Source organism: Neoarius graeffei, chromosome 7 (genome assembly GCF_027579695.1).
Source record: "Neoarius graeffei isolate fNeoGra1 chromosome 7, fNeoGra1.pri, whole genome shotgun sequence".
Taxonomy (NCBI): domain Eukaryota; kingdom Metazoa; phylum Chordata; class Actinopteri; order Siluriformes; family Ariidae; genus Neoarius; species Neoarius graeffei.
In genome coordinates, this window is record NC_083575.1 from 59,482,733 (window position 1) to 59,508,653 (window position 25,921).

Below are 25,921 nucleotides of genomic sequence, written 5' to 3' on the forward strand. Positions count from 1 at the left end.
CCATACCCCCAGACCCCCCTAGCATTAGCACACCTTTTGGCAGATTCCAGAACCACTTTTTTTTTTAGCCAGCTACACTACTACAATGGTGGTGTAGTCGTTAGCACTGTCACCTCACAGCAAGAAGGTTCTGGGTTCAAGCCCAGTGGGTGATGGTGGCCTTCCCATGTGGAGTTTGCATGTTCTCCGTGTCTGTGCGGGTTTTTTCCGGGTGCTCCGGTTTCCCCCACAGTCCAAAGACATGCGTTTAGGTTAACATGGGTGAAGTGCCCTTGAGCAAGGCACCGAACCCCCGAGTGCTGTAGCACAGCTGCCCACTGCTCTGTGTGTGTGTTCACTGCTTCAGATGGAAATGACTCCTCTCATTCATCATTATCTGTAGCCGCTTTATCCTTCTACAGGGTCGCAGGCAAGCTGGAGCCTATCCCAGCTGACTACGGGCGAAAGGCGGGGTACACCCTGGACAAGTCGCCAGGTCATCACAGGGCTGACACATAGACACAGACAACCATTCACATTCACACCTACGGTCAATTTAGAGTCACCAGTTAACCTAACCTGCATGTCTTTGGACTGTGGGGGAAACCGGAGCGCCCGGAGGAAACCCACGCGGACACGGGGAGAACATGCAAACTCCGCACATAAAGGCCCTCGCCAGCCACGGGGCTCGAACCCAGGACCTTCTTGCTGTGAGGCGACAGCGCTAACCACTACACCACCGTGCCGCCCCCAGATGGAAATGCAGAGGTTAAATTTCACTGTGTGCTAAAGTCTGTGTTTGAGTGTCTGTGTGACAAATAAAGGCTTCTTGGCGTCTTCAGATTTTCTGGAGAACCCTGAGAGTACAAGATGTTTCAATTAAAAAAAAAAAAAATCTGATGTTCCTAATCAACACAATTCGCTGTTTAACATTTTAACAATGTACGAATACAAATCTGTTCGCACTTAGATTAGTCGTCTCTGTGCAACCACACAAACACGACTTCCAAAGTCTGCTAGCTGAGCATCAGTCACCAGTTTCACTGGAAAGTTCTGGTTATTAAGCGCTTTGCTGAAGTCCGTCATATTTATTGCTAATCTTATGTGATGTTAGCCACAATATTAGCTTTTCTGCTGTGCTTAAGACTTTTTTTTAACGTGCTCGTATATTTATACATTGTAAACCCAGCGAATATAATACTGTACCTGTTCTGTGCACTTACTTTTTATTACTCACATGGAACATATGGAGAACATCAACCGCAGAAAACGTCTGAAAGTCGTCCGGTTTACCGTACCGAGGCTTCACGTCTGTTCTTTTATGTTGGAACAGAAATGGAGCGTTGATGTTGACTGATGTGTTGCGTTCACACTGGGTGGCGATTGGCTGGCAGATATAAATCAAGTGTCTCTGTGAGGGTTCTATTTTATTTATTTATTTATTTATTTAATTAACCCAAAAACCTGTAAAAAATAATAATAAAAAAATGACACCACAGGAGTATCATGTATCCCCCCCGGAGTGAATATTACATGGCTAGTCTTTGCCAGACAGAATCTTATACGAGTGAGCTCAGTGTACGTCTGTCATCGCTTTTCTCTCCACAGCCATGTTTTTAATTGCCATTCTCGGTCTCCTAGTTTATCTCAAGATCCCAAGCCGAAGCAGTCTTTTATTCTCTTTCCTGTTGCTGATCCACCTGAACCGTGTAATCAAGAGCAGCAGCACAGTGCTCCGTTACCTGACGAAGGTGTGTTTGGAGCTGGAATAGTGTAAATATGTGGACTGGCTGAGGGTCTCTTAGGACTGATTAAGCCTGATTAAGATTAAGGAGCTCAGGTTAAATAGTTGACTCATGATTGAGCGATTATAGCATGGCTAGCAGTTAGTGTTGTTTACCTCTCTCATTAGAGGATCTAGCCGTGAAGTATAACCGGATTGAATCTGATTTTTCTTATCCTCCTTATTTATTTGGATCCAGTTCGCCCCCCCCCAAAAAAAATATTGGACTGGTCCATGATATTCTGGATTTAATTAACTTATTTTTTTTTTTTTGAGGGGTTTAAAAGAGCCATCTGATCCAATTCCGACCTGACCTACTTTAATGGAGAACACAAAAGAACACTTAATGGTACAACTTTTGTAGTCTGCATCTACATGTGTGCAAACAAAAGTCATTATCATCATAAATAACAGAGCCTGGGAAAAAAACAAAAAAAAGAAGGGGTTGTTCTGCCATTCTGAAATGACACTCGATTCTCATCTTGCTTTAATATATCTAACGACAAGCACATGCGGAAAACATTCCCCTCTTTTATCAATCTGACATTTAAGTGCATTCTTTTCAACCCTTGTAACATTTGTGGTGAAGCATTTCAAAGGGAGCAGGCTGACATTCCTCACTGTGCCCTCTTTTTTTTTTTCTTCCCTACACAAACACTTTGTGTTCTTTCAGCCCATAACTCGGCCCCGACGCTCATTTAGGACTAAACGTTTTGATGCCGCGACGCTCTCTGTGCATATGCAGTCTTGCTGTCCGAATTTACGAGCTGCTACATGCGATCTTTTGACTCGACTAAATTCTTGCTGCCCACCGGAGCCTCTCGTTTCTCAGCATGAAATGTGTGGAGGCATCACGTTTCAGTTTGGTCATCCCTAATGAGTCAAGGCCAAGAGAGACTACTAATCTAATAGGCTTGTGTGGACATCGCTGTTGTTTGATCGCCCACCACCACTGCACTTCTTCCCGTTTTTTTTTTTTTGTTTTCTGTATGGCTTTCTTTAGCAATTGATTGCGTGTTTCACAGTTGCAGTGAAATAAGGGCGAAGAATGGCACTCCGGATTCAGGAATGTTTGTTTGCCAGCGGCCATTGATGAACAGCGCCTGCTTTTCCCCGCAGACGCACCATTTGTTTGTTTCGCTTGCCAGTGCAGTCACATCAGCTGCTTCTAGTCGTGCTACTGTACAGTTAATAAAACCCACATCAGTATTGAGCAGTGATGTTTTTATTCCCTGCTGTGCAGTGGACTGCTCACAACCTCCGTTCCTAAGTAAACACTTTTGTGCTTTCTGCCTTCAGAATCAACAGGGTGTGTGTGTGTGTGTGGTCCTTTGGGTGTGTTTGTTACCAAGCAGAAGTGGTGGGTCATGCTAATATGGGTAAGACATAATCTCCAGTTGAGCACAGTACAAATTGCAGAAGGTTCTTTCGTGTGTGTGAGAGAGAGAGAGAGAGAGCGCTAGTGTGGTTGTGGTTTAATTGTAGCTTCAGTCCAATATGCTGTGGTCTACTGGTTGTTGCGTCTTGGGCTGAGGAAGTGTGTGGGTGGGTGTGTGTGTGCTGTTCCCACGCTTTGTGGAGTGCAAGCATTTGTCCTTCCGATAGGGGGCGCTCTCTGCCTCTTTAGTGCCTGCACACCAAGCGTGAACTTAATTACAGTCACTTCAGTGCAGGAAGCAGGGTTTGCAGCGAGTTTGCATTAATGTTCAGTTCCTAGCCAGGTTTTCCTTTTGCCTCCACCCACACACATAGTCCGCGACGGTCGTACGTGACTTCTGTGATGTTCCTCCTGAACTTGCTGTATAGAAGCTTTCAAGTCCAGAGCGCAGCGAGCTGCACAGCGCCGTCTTGAGGAGCCCCGACATGCCGAGCATCCCCAGCGCGAGCCTTTTGTTGCCAAGTGTGCAGCCATAGTGTTGCTGAAGGAAGTACTTAAACGTGTACTTATGTGCGATCTCTCCTCGCTAAAGCAGGCCCCCTGCTGCTCGCTTCCTGCTACCCCAAGCAACCCCCCACTCCACCCCCGGCTCATTCTGAAGTGTTGCTTGATGGGCTTTTCCTCCCTGACAGTGTTGCTGGAGGAGTGACAGAAGTGCTGCGAGGCATGGGTGACCTGTTCACTGTGCTCAAGCTGCTCAGCACTAATAGAATGTGAACATCTGATCACTTTATCAGGCCCTTGTGTTCTACTTCTGTAAATGTGTGATTTTTTTTTTTTAATATATAGATTATATATAAATAAAATATGAACACCAGCGGCACGGTGGTGTAGTGGTTAGCATGTTCACCTCACAGCAAGAAGGTCCTGGGTTCGAGCCCAGCAGCCGGCGAGGGCCTTTCTGTGTGGAGTTTGCATGTTCTCCCCGTGTCCGCGTGGGTTTCCTCCGGGTGCTCCGGTTTCCCCCACAGTCCAAAGACATGCAGGTTAGGCTAATTGGTGGCTCTACATTGACTTTACGTGCGAGTGTGAATAGTCGTTTGTCTCTGTCCCTGTGTCTGAAATCGCTCCCTACTCACTGTATAGGGCACTATATAGTGAGGACGCCATTTTGTAGTGCTGTCCAAAACCTTAGTGAGGATTATTTACACCCTATATAGTGCACTCAGAGTATCCCACGATGCATCACGAAAAGTAGTGTCCAACCGATGGTCACTAACCAAAGCAATATATCCCATCATGCATTGCGGTCGCGCTGAAAGAAATCAAATTAAAAGTCTCAAATTTGATTTAATAAAAGGCAGCGAGCGGCAAAGGAGAAAGTATTCAGCCTTGATTTTTAAAAAACTGAAAGATGCAGGTACTTTGAATTTATTAATGTGGGAAATACGCTCCGTATAATATGGATTTGTCACAAAAATACATGCATGTATTTATTATTTTGAAGACCCACCAGCCGGCTGATACGGCACGTTTTAATTGTGCGACAGTAATGACGTAAATACCAGCGTGACGGACAAGTGTCCGAAAGCATTTTTTTTTCATTTTACAAGTGAGCTCACTATAGGGTCCTCTATATGGTAATTCCCTATATAGGGAGTAGTGAACAAGTGAGCGATTTCAGACATGGTATGTGTCAGCCCTGCGATGACCTGGCGACTTGTCCAGGGTGTACCCCACCTCTCAGCCATAGTCAGCTGGGATAGGCTCCAGCTTGCCCGCAACCCTGCACAGGATAAGCAGTTACAGATAATGGATGGATGGATGGATATTAGGAACACCTATACACCTGCTCATTCATGTAATCCATGAGCCTAGACCAGATATTTTGACTTATTGGTACCATCAAAGGTGGCAAGTTCCAGTTATGCATTTTGAAATGGTGTGTATGATTTGACTTTTCAGAATGGTAGCTTAGTCGTAGAAATTGGCCACGGAGTATAAACCCTGTAAATGACAAATTTGGGGGTCGTAAAACGCCATTTTGACTATTATGCAGTACTAAAAACAAGAATAAACGAGCAATCCATGACCAGGTTCTTGTTTTTATCAAAGATCTGTGACTTATCCAATCATGTGGTAGCAGCTCAGTGCATAAAATCATCTTGATACAGATCAAGAGCTTCAGTTAAACTTCTTCACATCAAACATCGGAAAGATGGAAACTGTGACTCTGACTGTGGCACACTTGTTTGTGCCACACGAGCGGCTTTGAGTATTTCAGAAACATCTGATCACCTGGGATTTTCATTAGCGACAGTGTGTAGGTTCTATTCTGACTGGAAGGCTTCAGTAACTTAAATAACTACTATTTACAACCATGGTGAACACAAAACGGTCTCGGAAAGCACAATCTGTTTCTTTTACGGTATATATAAAATAGTTTTCTTTTATATTTATATACTGTCTTAATATTGAGTCTATTTAACAGTTATTCCACAAAATCAAGTCGTACATGAGCTGATGGCTGACGAGGTGCGTAGCACCGAGTTGAATATAAGCCATGTATGATGAGATTGAGTGAGTGGAATAACTGTTTATTATATCCACTTTCACTGGGTTTTGAGAAATGGAGCATTTAAATTTTTTTTTTTTTTTGCAAATTCAATAAATAATAACTTTATACAAAACGTCTGACAAAATTTCCGATTAGAATGTAAACAAACCGGCGAAATGACAGTAGCAATTTGTGAAAAATGCTCTAATAATAATAATTACTGAAAAATAAAATAGTTCTTACCATCAAATACTTTTATTCCATATTTTGTTGCTTTGTATTTTGGGTGGTTTTGTTTTCAAGTAGTTTTTATTTTGTCCTCGGTTGGTTCAGCAACACGCTCCACCATTTTGTTTTTCTCTACTCTTGGTATATGAGCTGATAGCCTAGTAGTAGAGTAGCCAATCCGGGCATGTGACTGCTCATATCCAGTGAATGTCTCATTCATCTCATTATCTGTAGCCGCTTTATCCTGTTCTACAGGGCCGCGGGCAAGCTGGAGCCTATCCCAGCTGACTACGGGCGAAAGGCGGGGTACACCCTGGACAAGTCGCCAGGTCATCACAGGGCTGACACATAGACACAGACAACCATTCACACTCACATTCACACCTACGGTCAATTTAGAGTCACCAGTTAACCTAACCTGCATGTCTTTGGACTGTGGGGGAAACCGGAGCACCCGGAGGAAACCCACGCGGACACGGGGAGAACATGCAAACTCCGCACAGAAAGGCCCTTGTCGGCCACGGGGCTCGAACCCAGGACCTTCTTGCTGTGAGGCGACGGCGCTAACCACTACACCACCGTGCCGCCCCTCCAGTGAATGTGGGTAGAATAGTTTACATTAGCCGTGCTATCCTAAGAATTTTGAATGGCAGTAATGCCAGTTATGGTGTGATCCATGCAAGAAAATGACAAGCATTTAAATTTGTTCTTGGCTTCCACTGATTGTATGAATCAACAAGTTCAGCTCGCTCCTGATGTTGTTGCATGTTACAGAAAAGCTATCTTAATACATGCTCAAAGTCCTCATTATTTATTTGTTTTCCCCCCCTTGAAACTATACCCAGATAGCATGATGCTCACCACTGCATGTGTGCACGCTACGTGCAGAAGTACAGTACACACGCACATTTTTAGATGGCTTGCTGCCCTCCGGCACAAGGCTACAAGTCCTCTATTTCCTGTTTACAATGTATGAGGTTTCCTGTTCTCAGTGTCTCTCCACTGGTTGATATTGTGGTTTTGCAGAGATGCTCTGGACAGGCCCTGTGCAGAAATGAAACCCTGATCTTTGTTGATCTTGTGCAATAATCTAATGCGGTTAGATTTTTCCGGCTGGGTATATTTTCATCAAGTCGCTATTTTCTTTCTTCCTTTGCCATAGGTTTGATGAAATCGTCGAGAAGTTTAAAGTGGAGTACCACGCTGGCGGTGCCACCCAGAACTCTGTGAAAATCGCTCAGGTTTGTGTTCTATTCTTTAAAAAAAAAAAAAAAAAAAAGGGACATCCAGCGTGCATCATTCCAACCCAGACATGTCAGTAAGAATGACGTACTGGGAACATTATGTTGAACCGGCTCTGAGTTGGTCCGGGCACACCACAGTTCCTCGAATAAAACAGGGAGACAAGTTCCAAGGCCCACAGCTATGTTGATCTAACTGTGGTGACTAGAGACTATCTGAGGCAATCTACAGAGATTATCTTATTCAGTAAAAGCCCTTTTACTTTGAAATAGAATCTTTTTTTAAAGCCCTTCCTGAGAATCTAATGATGGGAGCTGTTAGAGTATTACTACTAGTACATGATAAATTGATTTTAAGGTGTAAGGTGTAGTTGAATCACCTATTTAAATCCTCAGCGAGGCCATCACATTAACTGCGGAAGCCTAAAAACTCTCCGAGCTCATTCAACATGAAGTTCATCTCCATGTAAAGGCTTTTTCAGAGTAATGACTGAAATGATTTCATTTCCCCGGTGACCCATCAGTGCAGTTCTAGCACGAAGAAGAAGAGCAAGCCTGGTTAAACTGGTACTCTGAGCGCTGCGCTGGCTGGGTTTCATTCTTTAACACTGGGGACCAACACTCCTGCCATCCACGTTATTTGAGGTGGCTGATAAACTGTGCACTGAGCTCCTCTTAGATCGAGAACTTGACGTGTTCAGTATTGCCAAGGAGAAACGTTTCACTGGCATTCTCGTGATGCTGACTCGGATCCAAATCCAGTGATGAATTGCAGCTCAAAGCCATTTACGCCTAGTGTACGTCTCGTCCTGAAGTGAGACAGTCTTGTCGTTTGGGCGCTAGCCAGGGAATGCACCGGCACTTTCATTACTTTATTGCTTGAATCTTTTCTTCATTCTTGTTAAGCACATTTATTATGACCAGACATGGCCTCGTCAAAAGACAGACATGACTGATTCCTCGTGTTAGCTTCTCTTGCTCCGGTGCTCATTTGCCTAATTGGATTTGGATTAAATGAGTTCATGATTGTACCTGCCGTGTCAGACACGGTGTCGGTCACCTGAAGCTGATTGGGTCAAAATGCCTATCGTTGACAGATTGCAAGTTTGAATCCCGACAAAACCACAGCCATCCATCGCTGGAAGTCGTCATCATCATCTTCTTTTGGCTGCTCCCGATTAGGGGTCGCCACAGCGGATCTTTCGTCTCCATTGCTCCCTGTCTTCCGCAGCCTTCTCTACCACACCTGCCACTTTCATGTCCTCTCGCACCACATCCATGTATCTCCTCTTTGGCCTTCCTCGTTTTCGTTTGTCTGGCAGCTCCATCCTCAACATTCTCCTTCCAACATCTCTTCTCAGGATGTGCCCATACCATCTCAGTCTCATCTCTCTTAGCTTCATTCCCAAGCTCTCCACATGTGGTGTCCCTCTGATGTGCTCGTTCCTTATCCTGTCCAACCTCCCATCGCAAACCTTAACATCCTCAACTCCGCCACCTCCAACTTTGCCTCCTGTCTCTTCGTTAAGGGTACGGTCTCCAATCCATACATCACAGCTGGTCTCACTACTGTCTTACACATCTTACCTTTCACTTTTGCTGGGACTTTCCTATCACAAACGACTTCCGAAATCCTTCTCCAACTGCTCCGCCCTGCCTGCACTCTCCTTCTCACCTCACTATCGCAGCCCCCATTTTCCTGCGCAGTTGACCCCGGGTACTTGAATTCGCCAACTTTCTTTACATCTACTCCTTGCATCTTCACTACACTCTCATCCCCATTCTCATTGAGAGTGTATGCTCTTTACTTCCAGCGATGGATGGAAGTAAAGAGCATAAAATTAGTCGTGCACTCTGAGTGGAAAGGATGGCATACTCTGTTAATCACAGTGATATTTGTGCATCTGTGAACTCATGTTTGTGGAAGACAATATCAATTTCCTTCAAGTGTGATTTGCCGCCCTGCGACACAGCATGAGCAGCAGTTCAGAAAGATGCTGTTGGCCGACATCTCCTGTCTCAGAGGAAGCACATTTAGCCTTCACCCTCCCCCGGTTGGTAGCTGCCATACGCTGCATGGACGAACACATGTGGACACCCATACGTGTGTGTGTGGACCTTTCTAAACAAAGTTAGAAGTTTTTCTTTGAATACTGTAGCATTTACAGTTTCCTTTCACTGGAACTAAGAGGCCCAAAAATGTTCCAGAATGACAATGCCTCTGTGCACAAAGCAAGGACATGGTTTGCCAAGGTTGGCATCTGTCTGCGCAGAGCCCTGATCTCAACCCTATTCAACACCTTTGGGATGAACTGCAATGCCAACTGCGCCTCAGACCTCCTCACCCGATGACCGTGCCCGACCTCATGAGTGATCTTGTGGCTGAATGGGCAAATTCCCACAGCTGTGCTCCAAAATCTAGTGCAAAGCCTTCCCAGAAGATCAGAGGTTATTATACCGGCAAAGGGGGAACTAAATCTGGAACGGCATGTTCAGTAAGCACATATGGATTTGGTCAGGTGTACACAAACCTTTGGCAACGTAGCGTATGAGAGCTGGCTGGTGTGTCTGAATTGGCAAGTGACCAAATGGGTGGAGAATGGGTAAAAAATTAAATGTTTGCACTAAAGTACAGGATGTTAAGCAACGGTTTAATCAGGCAACCAAGTGTGAGAACCTGGCAGCACCTGAAAAGCCAGGAGCGGTGTAACCTGGGTGTCCATGTTGTAGAAAATGAGAGCTTTCAAGCTTGATGATATGGGCCCCCATCCGAGCACACTTCAAAGCACTGGGTGAAGATGAGGTGTTCAATCAAAGCCTTCGGGCACAACTAGACGGCAAGAGAAGGAGATGCATTCTGTTCCCACTACCTGCACAAGATCAACAGCTGGGACCTCTTTGTTCTCTAATAAACTTCACAAACTCTCTAAACACCAATTTATTTTATGAATATCAAATCAATATTCAAATATTAGATTCATTATTTAAAGATGAATGTTTTTTTTTTAATTAACTATTATTATTTTGGGCGGCACGGTGGTGTAGTGGTTAGCGCTGTCGCCTCACAGCAAGAAGGTCCTGGGTTCGAGCCCCGGGGCCGGCGAGGGCCTTTCTGTGCGGAGTTTGCATGTTCTCCCCGTGTCCGCGTGGGTTTCCTCCGGGTGCTCCGGTTTCCCCCACAGTCCAAAGACATGCAGGTTAGGTTAACTGGTGACTCTAAATTGACCGTAGGTGTGAATGTGAGTGTGAATGGTTGTCTGTGTCTGTGTGTCAGCCCTGTGATGACCTGGCGACTTGTCCAGGGTGTACCCCGCCTTTCGCCCGTAGTCAGCTGGGATAGGCTCCAGCTTGCCTGCGACCCTGTAGAAGGATAAAGCGGCTAGAGATAATGAGATGAGATTATTATTTTTTGAGCCATCGATACACTACACTGTCAGAAACAGGGGTACAGTAGGAGTCCATTTCTGTCGGTCATGGTACAACCTAAACTAATGTACCCTCTAGGACTCATTATTGGGCCTCAAGGTAATTATATGTACCTTTTTAGGGCCAAAAAGATACATATATGTCCCCAAGCAGTATATAAAGGGTACAAATAAGTACCTTAGAGGGTACCACCCCAGTGACAAGCTGTTGTAGCCCTAAAGGTACGAAAATGTACTTTATTTTATAAGAGTGTAGAGTTTTCTTCCTGAACTTTCCACCGACAAAGTATTATGTTGTCATTGAGTTAGTCTTGAGTTATTGAGGAATTGGCATTAAACCCATTTTTGAATTAATAACTATAAAATAACCGGGCTAGCGTGTTTTTTTTATATAAGCTTCATCTCATCTCATTATCTCTAGCCGCTTTATCCTGTTCTACAGGGTCGCAGGCAAGCTGGAGCCTATCCCAGCTGACTACGGGCGAAAGGCGGGGTACACCCTGGACAAGTCGCCAGGTCATCACAGGGCTGACACATAGACAGCCATTCACACTCACATTCACACCTACGGTCAATTTAGAGTCACCAGTTAACCTAACCTGCATGTCTTTGGACTGTGGGGGAAACCGGAGCACCCGGAGGAAACCCACGTGGACACGGGGAGAACATGCAAACTCCACACAGAAAAGCCCTCACCGGCCACGGGGCTCGAACCCGGACCTTCTTGCTGTGAGGCGACAGCGCTAACCACTACACCACCGTGCCGCCATATAAGCTTCAAAAATACAAAATAAAGAAGAAGGGGGGAAAAAAAAACCTGGCTATGCTTCACAGACCCCTGGGTGTTCCTGGACCCTATTTGAGAAGTAGTACTCTACAGAACGGCACACAGGAAGCCCCCAAATAGTCCTGGACGTTTTAAGCACAATCTCTACCTTAACACACCCATGTCGACTCAGGAGGGACTTGGTAATTAGCAGATTAGCTGCATTAGATGTGTTCAAGCAAAGCACATCAGGTACATGATGTTCAGGACCAGGGTTCTGGATTGTTGGTTTAAACCATTTCATCTTGTAACCCATGCTTGTTCCCTGCTGCACCCTCTTCAGAAAAGCCTTGGATTTTATTTGAATTTTATTAATGGCAGAGCTATAAACCTTTCCGCATCGCTCTTTGATGTGTCTGAATTGGTGAATCCATGTGTGAGAGAGATGTAGTTTTATTCTGACGTTTCCCGCTCATGCCCTCGAGGGCCAAAGCAGATGAAGGCTCCCACCTGCCAGGAGGAACGTTCTCTCATTCTCTTTAAGCAGTACAGCAAAGGGAACGCGAGCACTGTTCTGGAGCCCTGAACATCAAAGCATGGACAGTGAATTGCCAAGCACCCTTCGACCAGCTCTGTTGCACGTGCACATACTATACACCCCCCTAGTGGGCCCTTCAAACAGTTGAGAGTGTGGAAGCAGAGGCCTACTGATGCCTGGTATCAGAAAATACTGAAAATGTACGGTATGTGAAGCAGTCTCAAGAAAGTTAACTTCATTTCTCTATTACGATTTCTTTCCCCCCTTAAAGGCATACACCAGTGTTTCGGTTTCGTCTTTATCTTTAACATATGTCCCGTTGCCACAAACAACATTTTGACACAGATTTCCATTAACAGTGAGCTGCTGATGAATGGTTTCTATTCTTTTTTTTTTTTCCCCCCTAAGGGCACTTGTTAGCGGAGTCAATAAAAGTTTATTTGAAGCACATAAAATATGTTTTTGAAGAACACTTTCATAAATTCTGCAGTTAGGCATTTGGAAATTAAGCTCTACATAATTTTAGAGGTCCTTCTAGAGATGGTACTATTTTTCAGATAAAATAATTTGTGCTTGGGCATTGCCAAGGGAAACGCTGTATTACTCCCGCGCTGAAAAATGTAATCCAAATACATAATAGCTTTTATGAATTTCTCTCGTGTTTATCTCCCTGCTTTTATTAGTAGAAAGTAAGGATTGTATGTTTGAATCTGTGTTTATGTATTTTAAATGCTTAAAGGTTAACAACTGAGGAATAAAACGTGACCGATCATGCTGTTATAAATAAAATTATATAACACATTTGAAATGTATTTAAATAATATTGGCTGGCTTTTTTTTCGTTGTACATCAGAGATAGTCCATTCAGCTAGCATGATATAGAACGAGTCAAAGACGAGTAGCTGAATGGACTATATCTGATAGACCACGAATAAGGGCAGCACGGTGGTGTAGTGGTTAGCGCTGTCGCCTCACAGCAAGAAGGTCTGGGTTCGAGCCCCGGGGCCGGCGAGGGCCTTTCTGTGTGGAGTTTGCATGTTCTCCCCGTGTCCGCGTGGGTTTCCTCCGGGTGCTCCGGTTTCCCCCACAGTCCAAAGACATGCAGGTTAGGTTAACTGGTGACTCTAAATTGAGCGTAGGTGTGAATGTGAGTGTGAATGGTTGTCTGTGTCTATGTGTCAGCCCTGTGATGACCTGGCGACTTGTCCAGGGTGTACCCCGCCTTTCGCCCGTAGTCAGCTGGGATAGGCTCCAGCTTGCCTGCGACCCTGTAGAACAGGATAAAGCGGCTAGAGATAATGAGATGAGACCACAAATAAAAGCCATTATGATTATGATACATACACATTCCTTTTGGGTGTTCAAATCTTTCAAAATTCTCTCAAAATCTTCCATGGTTAACAAGACAACCCTGACGGCCATGTTTGTTTACAAATTGTCAGTCACTCGTTAGCGCAGAAGTTTTACGTCTTTGACGTGTGACGTCATATCTCGACAGCCATGCGCTATATCGTAAACCATACTCGACGCTCATTCTCCATTGGGTAGAGTGATGTAATACATGTAGGATAAGCGATATGCTAACAATATCGCATGCTATCAAACCAAATGAACGAAACCCGCTAGAAGGGAATAGAACACACGTTTTTATTCCAGTGATAAAATGTCGTTATACATACAGTACATCATAAAATAATTAGTGCTGTCAAGCGATTAAAATATTTAATCGCGATTAATGTGGTGACTGTCATAGTTAACTCGCGATTAATCGCAATTTAATCGCACATTTTTGTCACATGAAAAACCATTGTAATTCTCTTATCAGCATAAAAAAGTGAATGGGCTTGCTTTGTACCAATGTTTTTATTATTTATTTTTTTTTTTTTATTGCAGAGCATAACACGTCTTGTCACAGCCACTGACATCCATAACTTCCATATTAGATGAGAAAACCAAGGGATGAAAAATAAAGTGCATATCACTGTGAAAATAAAAAAGTTTTATTTTACTCTTCATTAGTTTCTTTTGAAGAGAAGTATTTGCCATAAAAGAAGAAAAAAAACAGATAACAAAAATAAAAACATTCATCATACGTTCAAAAACATTCATCATAGTGTGGCACTGTATTCTCTAATTCTCACTGCTTATAACTCTACACCTCCCCGGTGGAGATGAGCTGGGAAACTGAAGGAACAGTATTGAAAAGTATTTTTCCAGTCTCACCTGTGAAAGGTAATCCCATGTGATCTCGTTTGGACGGTAAACCTGTTGGTACAGTTAAACGCAGCACATGAATGAGGCACCTTTATTCTCGGCTACTGTCTAGACGCTATACCAGATACGGGTGAAGAATCTCCACTTTGCCCCATCCAATATGGCGGCGAGGATGTTTATGTCTGTGCCTTTCTCCATCACTCACACGTACTCTTATTGAAGCAGCGCGCGACAAGCCTCAACAGGAACTACGGGTGACTCGCAGGGCCAAATTAGAATTTGCGTTAACGGCACTATTTTTTTTAATCGCGTTAAATTGAGATCGCATTAACGCGTTATTATCGCGTTAACTTTGACAGCACTAAAAATAATTCACGATTTTCTATTTCCAGCACATCCCAGTGTTTGTTATTCCTCTTATCCCACAGTGATTTGCCGGTGGTTTTATTATTAAATTTTATTAATTAATAATACTTAATTTTCTTTTTAACTACTTATAGTTGCATTTAATGTTGTGGAATGATAAGTTAATTCCTATGTGCATGCCATCATTTATTTTGTAGCAACTGTAAGCAGTTTTTTTCCCCCTTCTTTTATTCTCCTTTTTTTTAATTAATAAGACAATAAACAACTTGTCATGTTACTGAGAAACCTGAAAGCGCAAGGTCTTCTGTCCTGAAGACTTTCCTGTTGTGGAAAACCTAACAAAAACTTCACCATATCAACAATTTTTATAAGTTTTTGTTTGTTAAATAGCTACAGTTTCTTCACCTGATTGTTACTGATGTTGGGTTTAGATTATGTCGGCTGTCCGTCAAGTCCATGTGAATGAGCTGTTACTATAGAAACGATAACATGTCAGAATTTGATATGAGCTGTTCAAATTGGCGGCATGGTGGTGTAATGATTAGCACTGTCGCCTCACAGCAAGAAGGTTCTGGGTTCGAGCCCAGCAGCCGGCGAGGGCCTTTCTGTGTGGAGTTTGCATGTTCTACTCAATGTTAGGTTAACATGGGGCGGCCTTGGGCTGAAGTGTCCCTGAGCAAGGTACCTAACCCCTAACTGCTCCCCGAGCGCTGTAGCATAGCTGCCCACTGCTCTGGGTGTGTGTGTATGTGCTCATTGCTCACTGGTGTGTGTTCACTGCTTCAGACGGGTTAAATGCAGAGGAGACATTTCACGGTGTGCTTAAGTCTGTGCTTGAGTGTCCATGTGACAAATAAAGGCTGCTGCTTCTTAAAGAAAATAATTTCAGGCTGGAATTAGATCTGAGAATTCAGACTGGACCGTAGTGTAAAGATGCATTATAGGGGTTGAAATTAACTTTTGAATGTACTTGCCCTCAGGGCAACCAACCCCAAAAATTTACTTGCCCGCATGCATGTATCAGTTGCCCTACTTTTTTGCAGGTTGACTGGGTAAGTAATTTGCATAAAAAGCAATCTGGATGTATATTATAGAGTATGCAATAAAATTTCAACTTGTTTCGCCATTGTTTGATTACTGATTTGATAGAAATAAAGTTATAACACTCATGTGTTTGGTGTTTATTTCATCATGATGAACGCTCAGTGCGTTTACATGCACATCTAAATCGAGCTGCTGTCGGTAATCGAGCTAAGGGTCCCAGCAGGGGTGCCAGAGAAATCCAATCCTACATGCACACAAGGAAATCGAGCTATTGTGTGAGGTACATTGTGCACCCGAGCCACAGGTGGCGCTACACGCCCCATCGTGTTGGTACACTTCCGGTTGTCGTCATGAAGAAGAGCTATTCAAGAGTATAAACAAAGTTATCAGTTCCGTGTTCACAAGAAGAACGACGACGTTCGTTCTCCTTGTTCCTCCTGACCTCTTCTGCTGCTCGCTACTACTACTGTTGTCATGCCGACCGAGGCTGTTGTGTTTCCCGCTTGTGGTCTCGTCACTCGTCGCTTCCGGAAGGAGCAGTGCTGAAGTAAGTAGCTCGACTACGTAGCTCGATAGGGTTTACATGCACTAAGTAGCTCGGCTACAATCGCATAATCTAGGTCGCGTAGCTCGATTACGAGAAATCCAGTTCGGTTCGATTTCAGCCAAGCTAAGGTGTTTCCATGGCATTTAGAACTTCGATTTCAGTCGAGCTATGGCAGAAATTCGATTTTCTCTATGTGCATGTAAACGCACTGAGTAAAACAACTCGGTATAACTACTAGTATCTTCTATTAAACATGTTAAACAGTCAGAAAACATCATGTCATCATGGCCAAGTGTAACTGATCAAATCAGAATTAAAAATCAGTCCAAAAAGACGCTTCGTTCGCTCTAGCCTACGTGACAGTGGCGCCTCGTGTGAATAATCATAATATCATGTAGCGCCATCTCGCGAATGGAAGCGTCAACTACCGCAACGAACCAAAGTCAAGGACAAACGAAAGAGAAGACGGGAAAAATAAAGTTTTCGTTCTGTTTCTGTTAGGAATCACAACGACTTAATTTTTCTTGGTAAAATAGACATTCAAACACAGTTGTCCGACGGACAACTAGTGATAATTTTATTGTTGCCCGAGTATGAGAATGACTGACTTGCCCATGTCCGTCGGTACATGCTTAATTTCGACCCCTGGCATTAGATGGAGATTTGGTTGAACAAATTTGAGCATTTCTTTGAAGTTTGGTGCTCCTCATCCTCGATCTTTCTTTAAAAGCCACTCGTGTAACTATGAGGGCCCAGTCGTCATTCCGCAGATTAGAGTCTGAGAGGTTTATGTATAAATTTTATAGAGTAAGGAGAACATTTGCTGTAAAATCACCTTTTAATTTGCATTTGCATGACTTCCATTTATTACACCCACATTCAGTGGATTACAATCCACATAAGTACGTAGTAAAAGGATTGGGAAGCCGGGAAATAAATGAATCTGAATGCAAGAAATTGGATTGCAGTCTATATATACACGACTCAAAACAGAATTCCTATTAATAATCATCGTATTCTGATGCTGTTTAAAAGCATAATAAAATGTCGAATGGCAATTTCAAAGTTTTTTTTTTTTCTCTATAAACTTTTGTTCAAACGGTAATTTTATACTTGTTAATTTCTTTTTAGATGTTTCTGAGACCCACCATGTGGCTTAACTTGCTCCGGGTGAAGGGGAAACTGTGCATCAGGCTTGTGTAATTAAAACGTTTTGGCAATGTTTAGACCAGTAAATTACTGAGAAAAACATCTGACTAACTCTCTGCAGAGCGCGCCAAATGAATTCAGCCTGTTGCTTGTGTTAATTATTCAGTATCTTTACATCGACTCCGGGGTTATTGCAGAGATCTCTAGCACCTAGACAGGCACCTTAGGAGTTAGTTTTAACAAGCTGCCTACAGAGATATCTTTTGTTTTTTCACTCCTTCTATTCTCAACCACTTCTTCTGCTCAACTTTTTTTTTTTTTTTTTTTTCCAGCCGTCATTGGCCCATGTCTCCTTTGCAGATTATTTTCAAGAGTAGAGAAAGGGGCCCAATCTTGGAATCAAACTGGACATTTTTTTTTCCATTATTATTAGAAACACATGTGCACTGTGTAGTTGGAACTCCTCTACGCAGAAAATCACTTAACTGTCTTCAGCACACAACAGCCTTCAGCCTTTCCCAGTTCATATTTTTGCATGGAAACTTAAATTGGGGAAAAGTTGGTGTCTAGAAGACGAAAACGTTCCATGACCTCATGTTTGACTTTTTTTTTTCCTTTCCTTTCTTTTAAATAAGGCCCAATGTTCAATCGACCTCCTGCTTGATTGATAGAGTATATCTTCTCCTCCCCCCCCCCTTTTTTTTCCCCCCCCACCACAGACTTGTTGCCAGTGAGAGCGGAGAGAAATGGCAAATCTTAGACGTGTATTAGACGTTGCCTGGGCGCAAGAGGAAATTTCGGTGGAAAGCCGGGGAAATTCACAAACCTCTGAAGTCAACTTGGCCCCCGAGATCCTATAAACAAGAGGCCTAGCAGGGAACCCTAAACTCTTGTGGTGAATGGCAGCAACATCTGTGTCCTATATTCACTGCTGCGCATAAGACAAAGTCCGAGATTGTCTTGATATCTTGCTGTCTGATTGGATTTCAGACAGGACTGTAGGAGGATTGAGGCATGTCTGTGTGAGAAAGCCTTACGTGTTCTGCCTGGTTCTCTTCTGCGTAAAGCTTTACTGAATGCTTTTGTAGCTATAGCGAAGAGCTTTGGCTGATTAATGACTGTGACATTGCTGCAGGTAGAAAGGCGGATGTAATTTGCAGCGTGAGGCTGAAGTCCAGCTCTGTCGTTAAGCACGTTCTTGCACTCCTTGGACACAAGGTTAATTGAACGTTACCATTAAAAGCCGCTGCTGGTTTTCAGGAGGCTCGGTTGCTGATAAATGTTTATTTCCATTCTAAGGCAGGGAAGGGTCACAGACAGTTAAGCCCCTTCGAAAAGTGAGGGAGTCGCACACGCGTCTGTGCCTTCGTCTCCACCTTTGCATTCCAGCAGAGCACTGGAGCGGCAGCCATTTCCGTCTGCTACGCTGAGTGGACCTACAGGTTACACCCAGATGTTTTGTGTGAATTCTCACAAACTGCTCATGAAATCACACCTTTTCCTCTTCCTCCTCCTCCCTCTCTCTCTCTCTCTCTCTCTCTCTCTCTCTCTCTCTCCTGTCAGTTGCTTGTTTTTTCCTCCACGCTTCTCTCAGGTCTTTATTTATTTCGCAAGTCAGGGTGGAGTAACCTCGTAACCTTTTACCTTTTTGTTGTGCTGGGTGTACACAGACGTGTCTAAGCCTGGAGCACATGCCCACTATCATAGCTGATTTTCCCACTGGTACCCATGCACGTGTGAGTGAGCACAGTGAAAGAGCACCAGCTCTAATCTGGAGTTGCATCAATCCTGAGACCTCCCATCAGGGACCAGATTCCCTCCAAGCACTTTCCTGACCTCTTAGTTTGAAAGGCTAGTTGATGCACCGTTTCCCACCTCTGTTCACAATCATTGTGGGGTTTTTTTTTTGTGTGTGTGATCTATAAATCCACAGCGCACAGTGTTGTGTTTTTTTTTTCTGATCATTCAAGTCCATCTAGAACACCTTGTTATTGGTGAAAAATGGCTGTACTGTCATACACTTCCAGCATTCCAGCACACACTTGGCAATTCACACTTTCCAAGTATATGTCTTCAATAATAATGCTGCATTCGGCTTACCTTGGAAGTGAGAAGTTAGAGCGTGTATTCGTCATCTTCAACCTCCATGCATTTGAGCCCGCTATGCGGGATAAAACGTGGAAACCGCTGTGTTTTTGCTTTTTGTTGGCTACAATCTGGCCCGCAAATATTAGTGACCAGTGATGCGTCCTCGGGCGGCACGGTGGTGTAGTGGTTAGCGCTGTCGCCTCACAGCAAGAAGGTCCTGGGTTCGAGCCCCGTGGCCGGCGAGGGCCTTTCTGTGTGGAGTTTGCATGTTCTCCCCGTTTCCGCGTGGGTTTCCTCCGGGTGCTCCGGTTTCCCCCACAGTCCAAAGACATGCAGGTTAGGTTAACTGGTGACTCTAAATTGAGCGTAGGTGTGAATGTGCGTGTGAATGGTTGTCTGTGTCTATGTGTCAGCCCTGTGATGACCTGGCGACTTGTCCAGGGTGTACCCCGCCTTTCGCCCATAGTCAGCTGGGATAGGCTCCAGCTTGCCTGCAACCCTGTAGAACAGGATAAAGCGGCTAGAGATAATGAGATGAGATGAGATGATGCGTCCTCCTCAAAACTGCAAACTGTATAGTCAATGTAATATTCTAAATAAGCTAATATATTTGCATGTTGATTGATATGAAGAAAATACTAGCATGTATGACGAAAGCAGTGCTACTTTTTATTGTTGATGCTGAGAGCGGCCATGTTGGTATGATGTGCTGAACTGTGAGTTGAGACCTTACTGATTTTTGAAGTAGAAATTCAAACCTGAGGGTTGTTTTTGTTTTGGGTTTTTTTTGGGTTTTCCTAGTCGGTAGGTACAAGCTTTAGTTAACCTTTACCATAACAGCCATCAGCAACCACAGTGACATCAATGGACCTGTCTCATACTTTACTTTGATTTTTATGCAGCTACGGACTGTAGCCCACCTCTTTATTTGCAGCAGTTGGGCCGCGTTCCTCTACCTTGCTCATCAATAAAAAATGGCCCACTGTACAACCACGACTGTCCAGATATTTGGGTGGTGGACCATTCTCAGCACACCAGCAACACTGACATGGTGGTGCTGGTGGTATGAGCATTTCATGTTTAGCAGCATTTCTGGGATTTTTTGGGATATAAAACTAGTTTACATTTTGGGAGTTAGAATTGTAAGTTCATTAGAAAATATCTTTGGCAGGTGTAAGCAAAAAATGTGATGAGTGGGCGGCAGGGCAGGAATTTCACGAGGGCCATGGCCCTCGTGCCCTCTCAATTTGGCCTTGTGCCCTTGGAAAAAAATATCTGCCGTAAGGCCACAGTGGCCTTGATGCCCTGCGGTTTTACGGTTTTGTAGTCTGCCTCGTGACTGCCAATAGGCTTTAACATCACCTGCGTCTGTTGAGGAAAAAAAATACGTCTTTTGATGACATTCTGGATTCTTATTGGGCAACTCATCAGTGGTGGATCGGACTCGAGCCTGGCATGAACCGCTCCGACGTGCTATAATGACACCAATCTATTGCCAGCCAACCAGGAGACTTAATCAAATGCATCCCCCGCCCACTTGTGTCCGCGTCTGAGACGTTGAATTTTCACAGAAGGAGGGAAGAAGTTAACTGAGGTAAGACTATGTGATAAATTAATGAACGAATAAGAGAGGAATTTCAACATGTAGGGCTTGTTACCGTTAAAATGGAAAAATGCTGGAAACATTTTAGTTTATGTGTAATGAGTCTAGAACATATTAAATTTTCACTTTCTGAAATAGGGGCGGCATGGTGGATATGGTGGTTAGCGCTGTCGCCTCACAGCAAGAAGGTCCGGGTTCGAGCCCCGTGGCCGGCGAGGGCCTTTCTGTGCGGAGTTTGCATGTTCTCCCCGTGTCTGCGTGGGTTTCCTCCGGGTGCTCCGGTTTCCCCCACAGTCCAAAGACATGCAGGTTAGGTTAACCGGTGACTCTAAGTTGACCGTAGGTGTGAATGTGAGTGTGAATGGTTGTCTGTGTCAGTCCTGTGATGACCTGGCGACTTGTCCAGGGTGTACCCCGCCTTTCGCCCGTAGTCAGCTGGGATAGGCTCCAGCTTGCCTGCGACCCTGTAGAACAGGATAAAGTGGCTAGAGATAATGAGATGAGATGAGACTTTCTGAAATAACTGATGGAAAATATTGAACTTTTTCCCATGATATTCTAATTGTTTGAGATGCACTAGTAATGTTTGGAAATCTAAAATGGTTTTGTACTGACTCAATAGTGTAGACATCATAAAATAAAACATAAGTACTAAAGAAAAAAAAAATAGGGTGCAAGACTTTTGCACAGTACTGTATACCAACCATAAAGGTGCACTTTGTAGGTATACAATTATTGACTGCAGCCCATGTGTTTCTGTACACAATTTGTTAGCCCTCTACTGCTTGCTCTATAAAAGAAAAGGGGCCATCATAAAATCTGATATGATGCGGAGCATAAACCATTTTCACAGCACAGCAACGCTACCATGAAAGAGTGTGTTGTGCTGGTGTATCACGGTCGCCTCACAGCAAGAAGGTCCGGGTTCGAGCCCCGTGGCCGGCGAGGGCCTTTCTGTGCAGAGTTTGCATGTTCTACCCGTGTCTGCGTGGGTTTCCTCCGGGTGCTCCGGTTTCCCCCACAGTCCAAAGACATGCAGTTAGGTTGACGTGGGGTGGCCTTGGGCTGAGGTACCCTTGAGCAAGGTACCGAACCCCTGATTGCTCCCCGGGCGCTCTAGTATGGCTGCCCACTGCTCTGGGTGTGTGCGCGCGTGTGTTCACTGCTTCAGATGGGTTAAATGCAGAGGATGAATTTCACTGTGCTTGAAGTGTGCACGTGGCAAATAAAGGTTTCTTCTTCTCTTCTTAATACTTGAATAGAGAAAACAACTCCCCTCATTCAGGCAGAAATGATATCCTCTTTACAGCAGGCAAATGTCCTTTTAAAAGCGTCAAAATTTGCTAAAAACAGAAAAATGCAGGCATATTGTCCAAGGAGCACGCAAAGTACAAAGACCTTAAATTGCTCTGTGTAAATTAGAAAATGGCGCAACTTCCTCTATAGCCGTCAATGGACAAGCACAGACTTGTCTTGAGTTTTGAGCCAATCACAACAGGGCAGCACTGTGGCCTGAGGTAAAACATGATAGTTTAAGTTTGCTTAAATTACAAAAATGAGTACACCCAATGACTGTCACATATACTCTTCATATACTCATACTGTTTAAGTAATGCAATAAAACTAATCTTTAAAAGTGGAATTTACTCAAACTGTTTGCATAGAATGACCTTTGGGGTTAACAGTGTAATAGTGTTGCAGTGTTCTGCAAATTTGCAATTTAATATTTCAGATCATGAGACATGAAAGTGCTATTTTAAAAAATAAAAGGTCAGAAATGTTTTCTTTGTCGTCTGTTTAGTTCATTTTATTTCCTCAATAATTTTCCTTGATTGAGAAATCGGTCTGGGCTCTTATGGGTTAATCAGTAGCCTGCATGCTAGTATATGTTCCATTTACAGTCAAACATTTTGATGGACTCCAGGCTAGGGCTGTGCGATATGGGAAAAAATGAATATCCCGATACATTTTCTCCATTTCATGATATACGATATACATCTCGATATATACTCAACAAAAATAAAAACTTTACACTCATTTCAAAGTCAATAATTTGAACATTTTGGAAAATAGGTTTGAAATAACGATTGTATTCAATTATCTTGTCATTAAAGATGCTATAGCATACAGATCATGTTTGTCATGGAATCGGTTCCACCGGAAATGCGACGACAATGTCCATGATCAAAAACTGTGAGTCACAACTTAATGAAATCATGTCAATATCAGGTGTGTCCTCCATGGGCGTTCACAACTGCGATACGTCGTCTCCTCATGGATTGGATGATGCGTCTGAACACAGCTTGGGGAATGCGCCGCCATATTTGTACCAACATGGCACCAAGCTCCTGCAAGTTCTGTGGAGGGTTCCTTACGGTCGGCTGTGGTGCCAGTTTGATGGAGACGTGTCTGGAGATTATGGATGGTCTGTCGACTGCATCCCATAACCCTCGCAACGTCAGTGACGGATGTTCCCGTATTCAGCATTCCAATGGCACGTTCACGCTGAATGTTTGACAGTCGTGGCATTGCAAATTAACGAATAATTAACCATAAAACCTTGTTTTTCTGAGATGACACTCTACTCTGCTACCGTGAGATCAATTGCACGTGTATCAATAGGTCACGTCACTTGTGTCACGTGGAAACGTGATTTTAGCGTGCAGTGCTCTCGCACGTGCTACGTAGGCCCGACCAGTAGAATGAATGTGTGACGTAATGCCCTTGACAATGCACTTAACCATAATCACAACAAGAACTCTTTTTCAAGAAAAGTTTCTAAACACTATTTGAAAAATAATGAGTGTCAAGTTTTTATTTTTGCTGAGTATCTTTAAATCTCCTCTAAAGGACCCCATGAAATCTAACTTTTACTCTTTACTGTTTTCACTACAATCCCTGCAGGTTAAATAACATTCTTGGTTAACTTTACAGGTGGTTTTCAACAACACATTTTAAATTTTCATGTTCGTGATTAATCACAATTGAATTGAAATAAGACTATTTTTATTCAACAAAGATGTGGCACAAACTGCAAAAACAATCTTGAAAATTGCAACAAAGGGGCAATACAATACAGAGCTGCTCAGAGCTCAAATCAATAAAGTGCAGCTCAACACTGAGAGAGACATTTAGCCTAAATAAGAAAAGCGCTCTTTCATTAAATTATTTTAAAAAATAGATCTCCAAGCTATTAACCTGACTACTGAGAACCACTGGAACATTCACAACAGAGAGAGAGATTGAGGGAGAGAAGAGAGAGATCTGCAAAACATAATTTTTCTCTTTGCACACTTTTGAACTGAATGTTTTCTGGCTCTGCCTCTCAGATGTGTAGAATTCCGCTATTGCCTTCTCTGTAAAATGTCTGCGACCAGGCAACTCATGTTTGGGATCGAGTGTGTTTAGTAATTTTTGGAAGCCTGGTTTTTCCACTATACTAACTGGGATCATGTCTTCGGCAGTGACGTTAGTGATTGCATCCGTTATAGCTCTCCATCTCTGACTCGTTTTCTCATATGGGGGGCTTTGGAGAACGAGGCCGCTATGGTCATTTGTTTAGTTTGTGGGGGGGGTAGCTTATGGGCAAGTAGTTCGGAGTTTAAGAGAGACTGCATACTGTACCGGGTGAGTTTTCAGGTGATGGAACGTATTTGTAGTGCTGCTGCCTTTCATGATGACAGGTTTTTTTTGCACACTTTACAAATTGGCATTTGCTGTTCCACGTCCTCCTCGCGATATCCAAAAAAATGCCAGATGACTGACCCCTTACTAGTTCTTTTAGGAACCAATTCGTCCGCTTCCATTTTTAATTTGTTGCTGAAATTGACAGAGCTTACACAGTAGCCTATGCAACACCAGCAATTGCACGAACTGAGTCAGCGCTGTAAACCGGAACTAGGAAATCTTCCCGCCGGCAGTGTTGCCAGATACTGCTGACGTTTTCCAGCCCAAAATATGTTCAAAACCCGCCAAAACGCACTTAAAACCGCCCAATTGGGCGGGAAACCGCCCAATCTGGCAACACAACCGAAACTAGAAAATCTTCCCGGAAGTTCCCGGGATTGGTTGGCGAGTGCGTGACGTTATTGTTTTCTTTACCCTTAGGCAGCCTCTCACATTACTGCCTGAGGGACAGGGAGAAAACCACCGGGAAAGGTTTTAAACAAACACGAAACAAACACAAGTCGGAAGATGACCATAAAATACTCGATAGTTACGATATAATAATTTTATGTATCGCACACAGAATTTTCGGCGATATATCGAGTATATTCGATATATCGCACAACCCTACTCCAGGCTCAATTTTGATGAATCAAAAATCTGCGTAGTCTGAAGATGCTCTTGCACATTCGGTGTCAATTGAACAAAAATTATGGGAGGATATAGGTTTAATAAGTTTTACAATTTTTGAAGCGAGTGATGGATTGATAAGTTTAGATGTGTTCAATATTTTCTCATCTTCAGACATAGTGTAGGAGATGTTTCTTTACCTGCTTGATAATTTCGACCGAGACTCCAATCTTCCTCAGAGTCATTAGTCCTTAAATTAAATTCATTATAGACAGTGGCGTGCACAGACATTTTGGGGGGGCAAGTGCTCTGGGGAGGAAAAAGGGCACTTTTTTGTGCATGTGGAAGACCTTATTATAAAAGTCTGAGATTTAACCCTCCTCTTGTGTTCGAGGAGGGTTTGAGCTCCTTGATGCTCTGGACTCTTACAGTAATGCTTTTATGGCTGAGGACTACAGTTGGCTTGCTAACTTTAGGACTGCAGTTATCATGAACAGTTTTGCACTCAAGTTTCCATCAATGAAGAGTTTATAACATCAACGAAACTGACTTCATGTTAAAACTGTTAATGTTATAGTCATGCTGTCTGTTGTCGCCCAAATGAGGATGGGTTCCCTTTTGAGTCTGGTTCCTGTCGAGGTTTCTTCCTCATGTTGTCTGAAGGAGTTTTTCCTTGCCACCGTCGCCACAGGCTTCTCATTGGGGATAGATTAGGGATA

The 25,921-nt window shown here is 43.6% G+C and overlaps 1 protein-coding gene across 2 annotated transcripts in view; it reads left to right on the forward strand.

Moving 5' to 3' along the window:
- adka (adenosine kinase a) overlaps window positions 1–25,921 on the forward strand; it is a 242,793-nt gene that overhangs the window by 44,387 nt on the left and 172,485 nt on the right. For both annotated transcript variants that reach the window (XM_060924777.1, XM_060924778.1), the window contains exon 4: window positions 7,088–7,166. In XM_060924777.1, coding sequence (XP_060780760.1) covers window positions 7,088–7,166 — 79 coding nt within the window. The remainder of the gene's footprint in view (window positions 1–7,087; window positions 7,167–25,921) is intronic.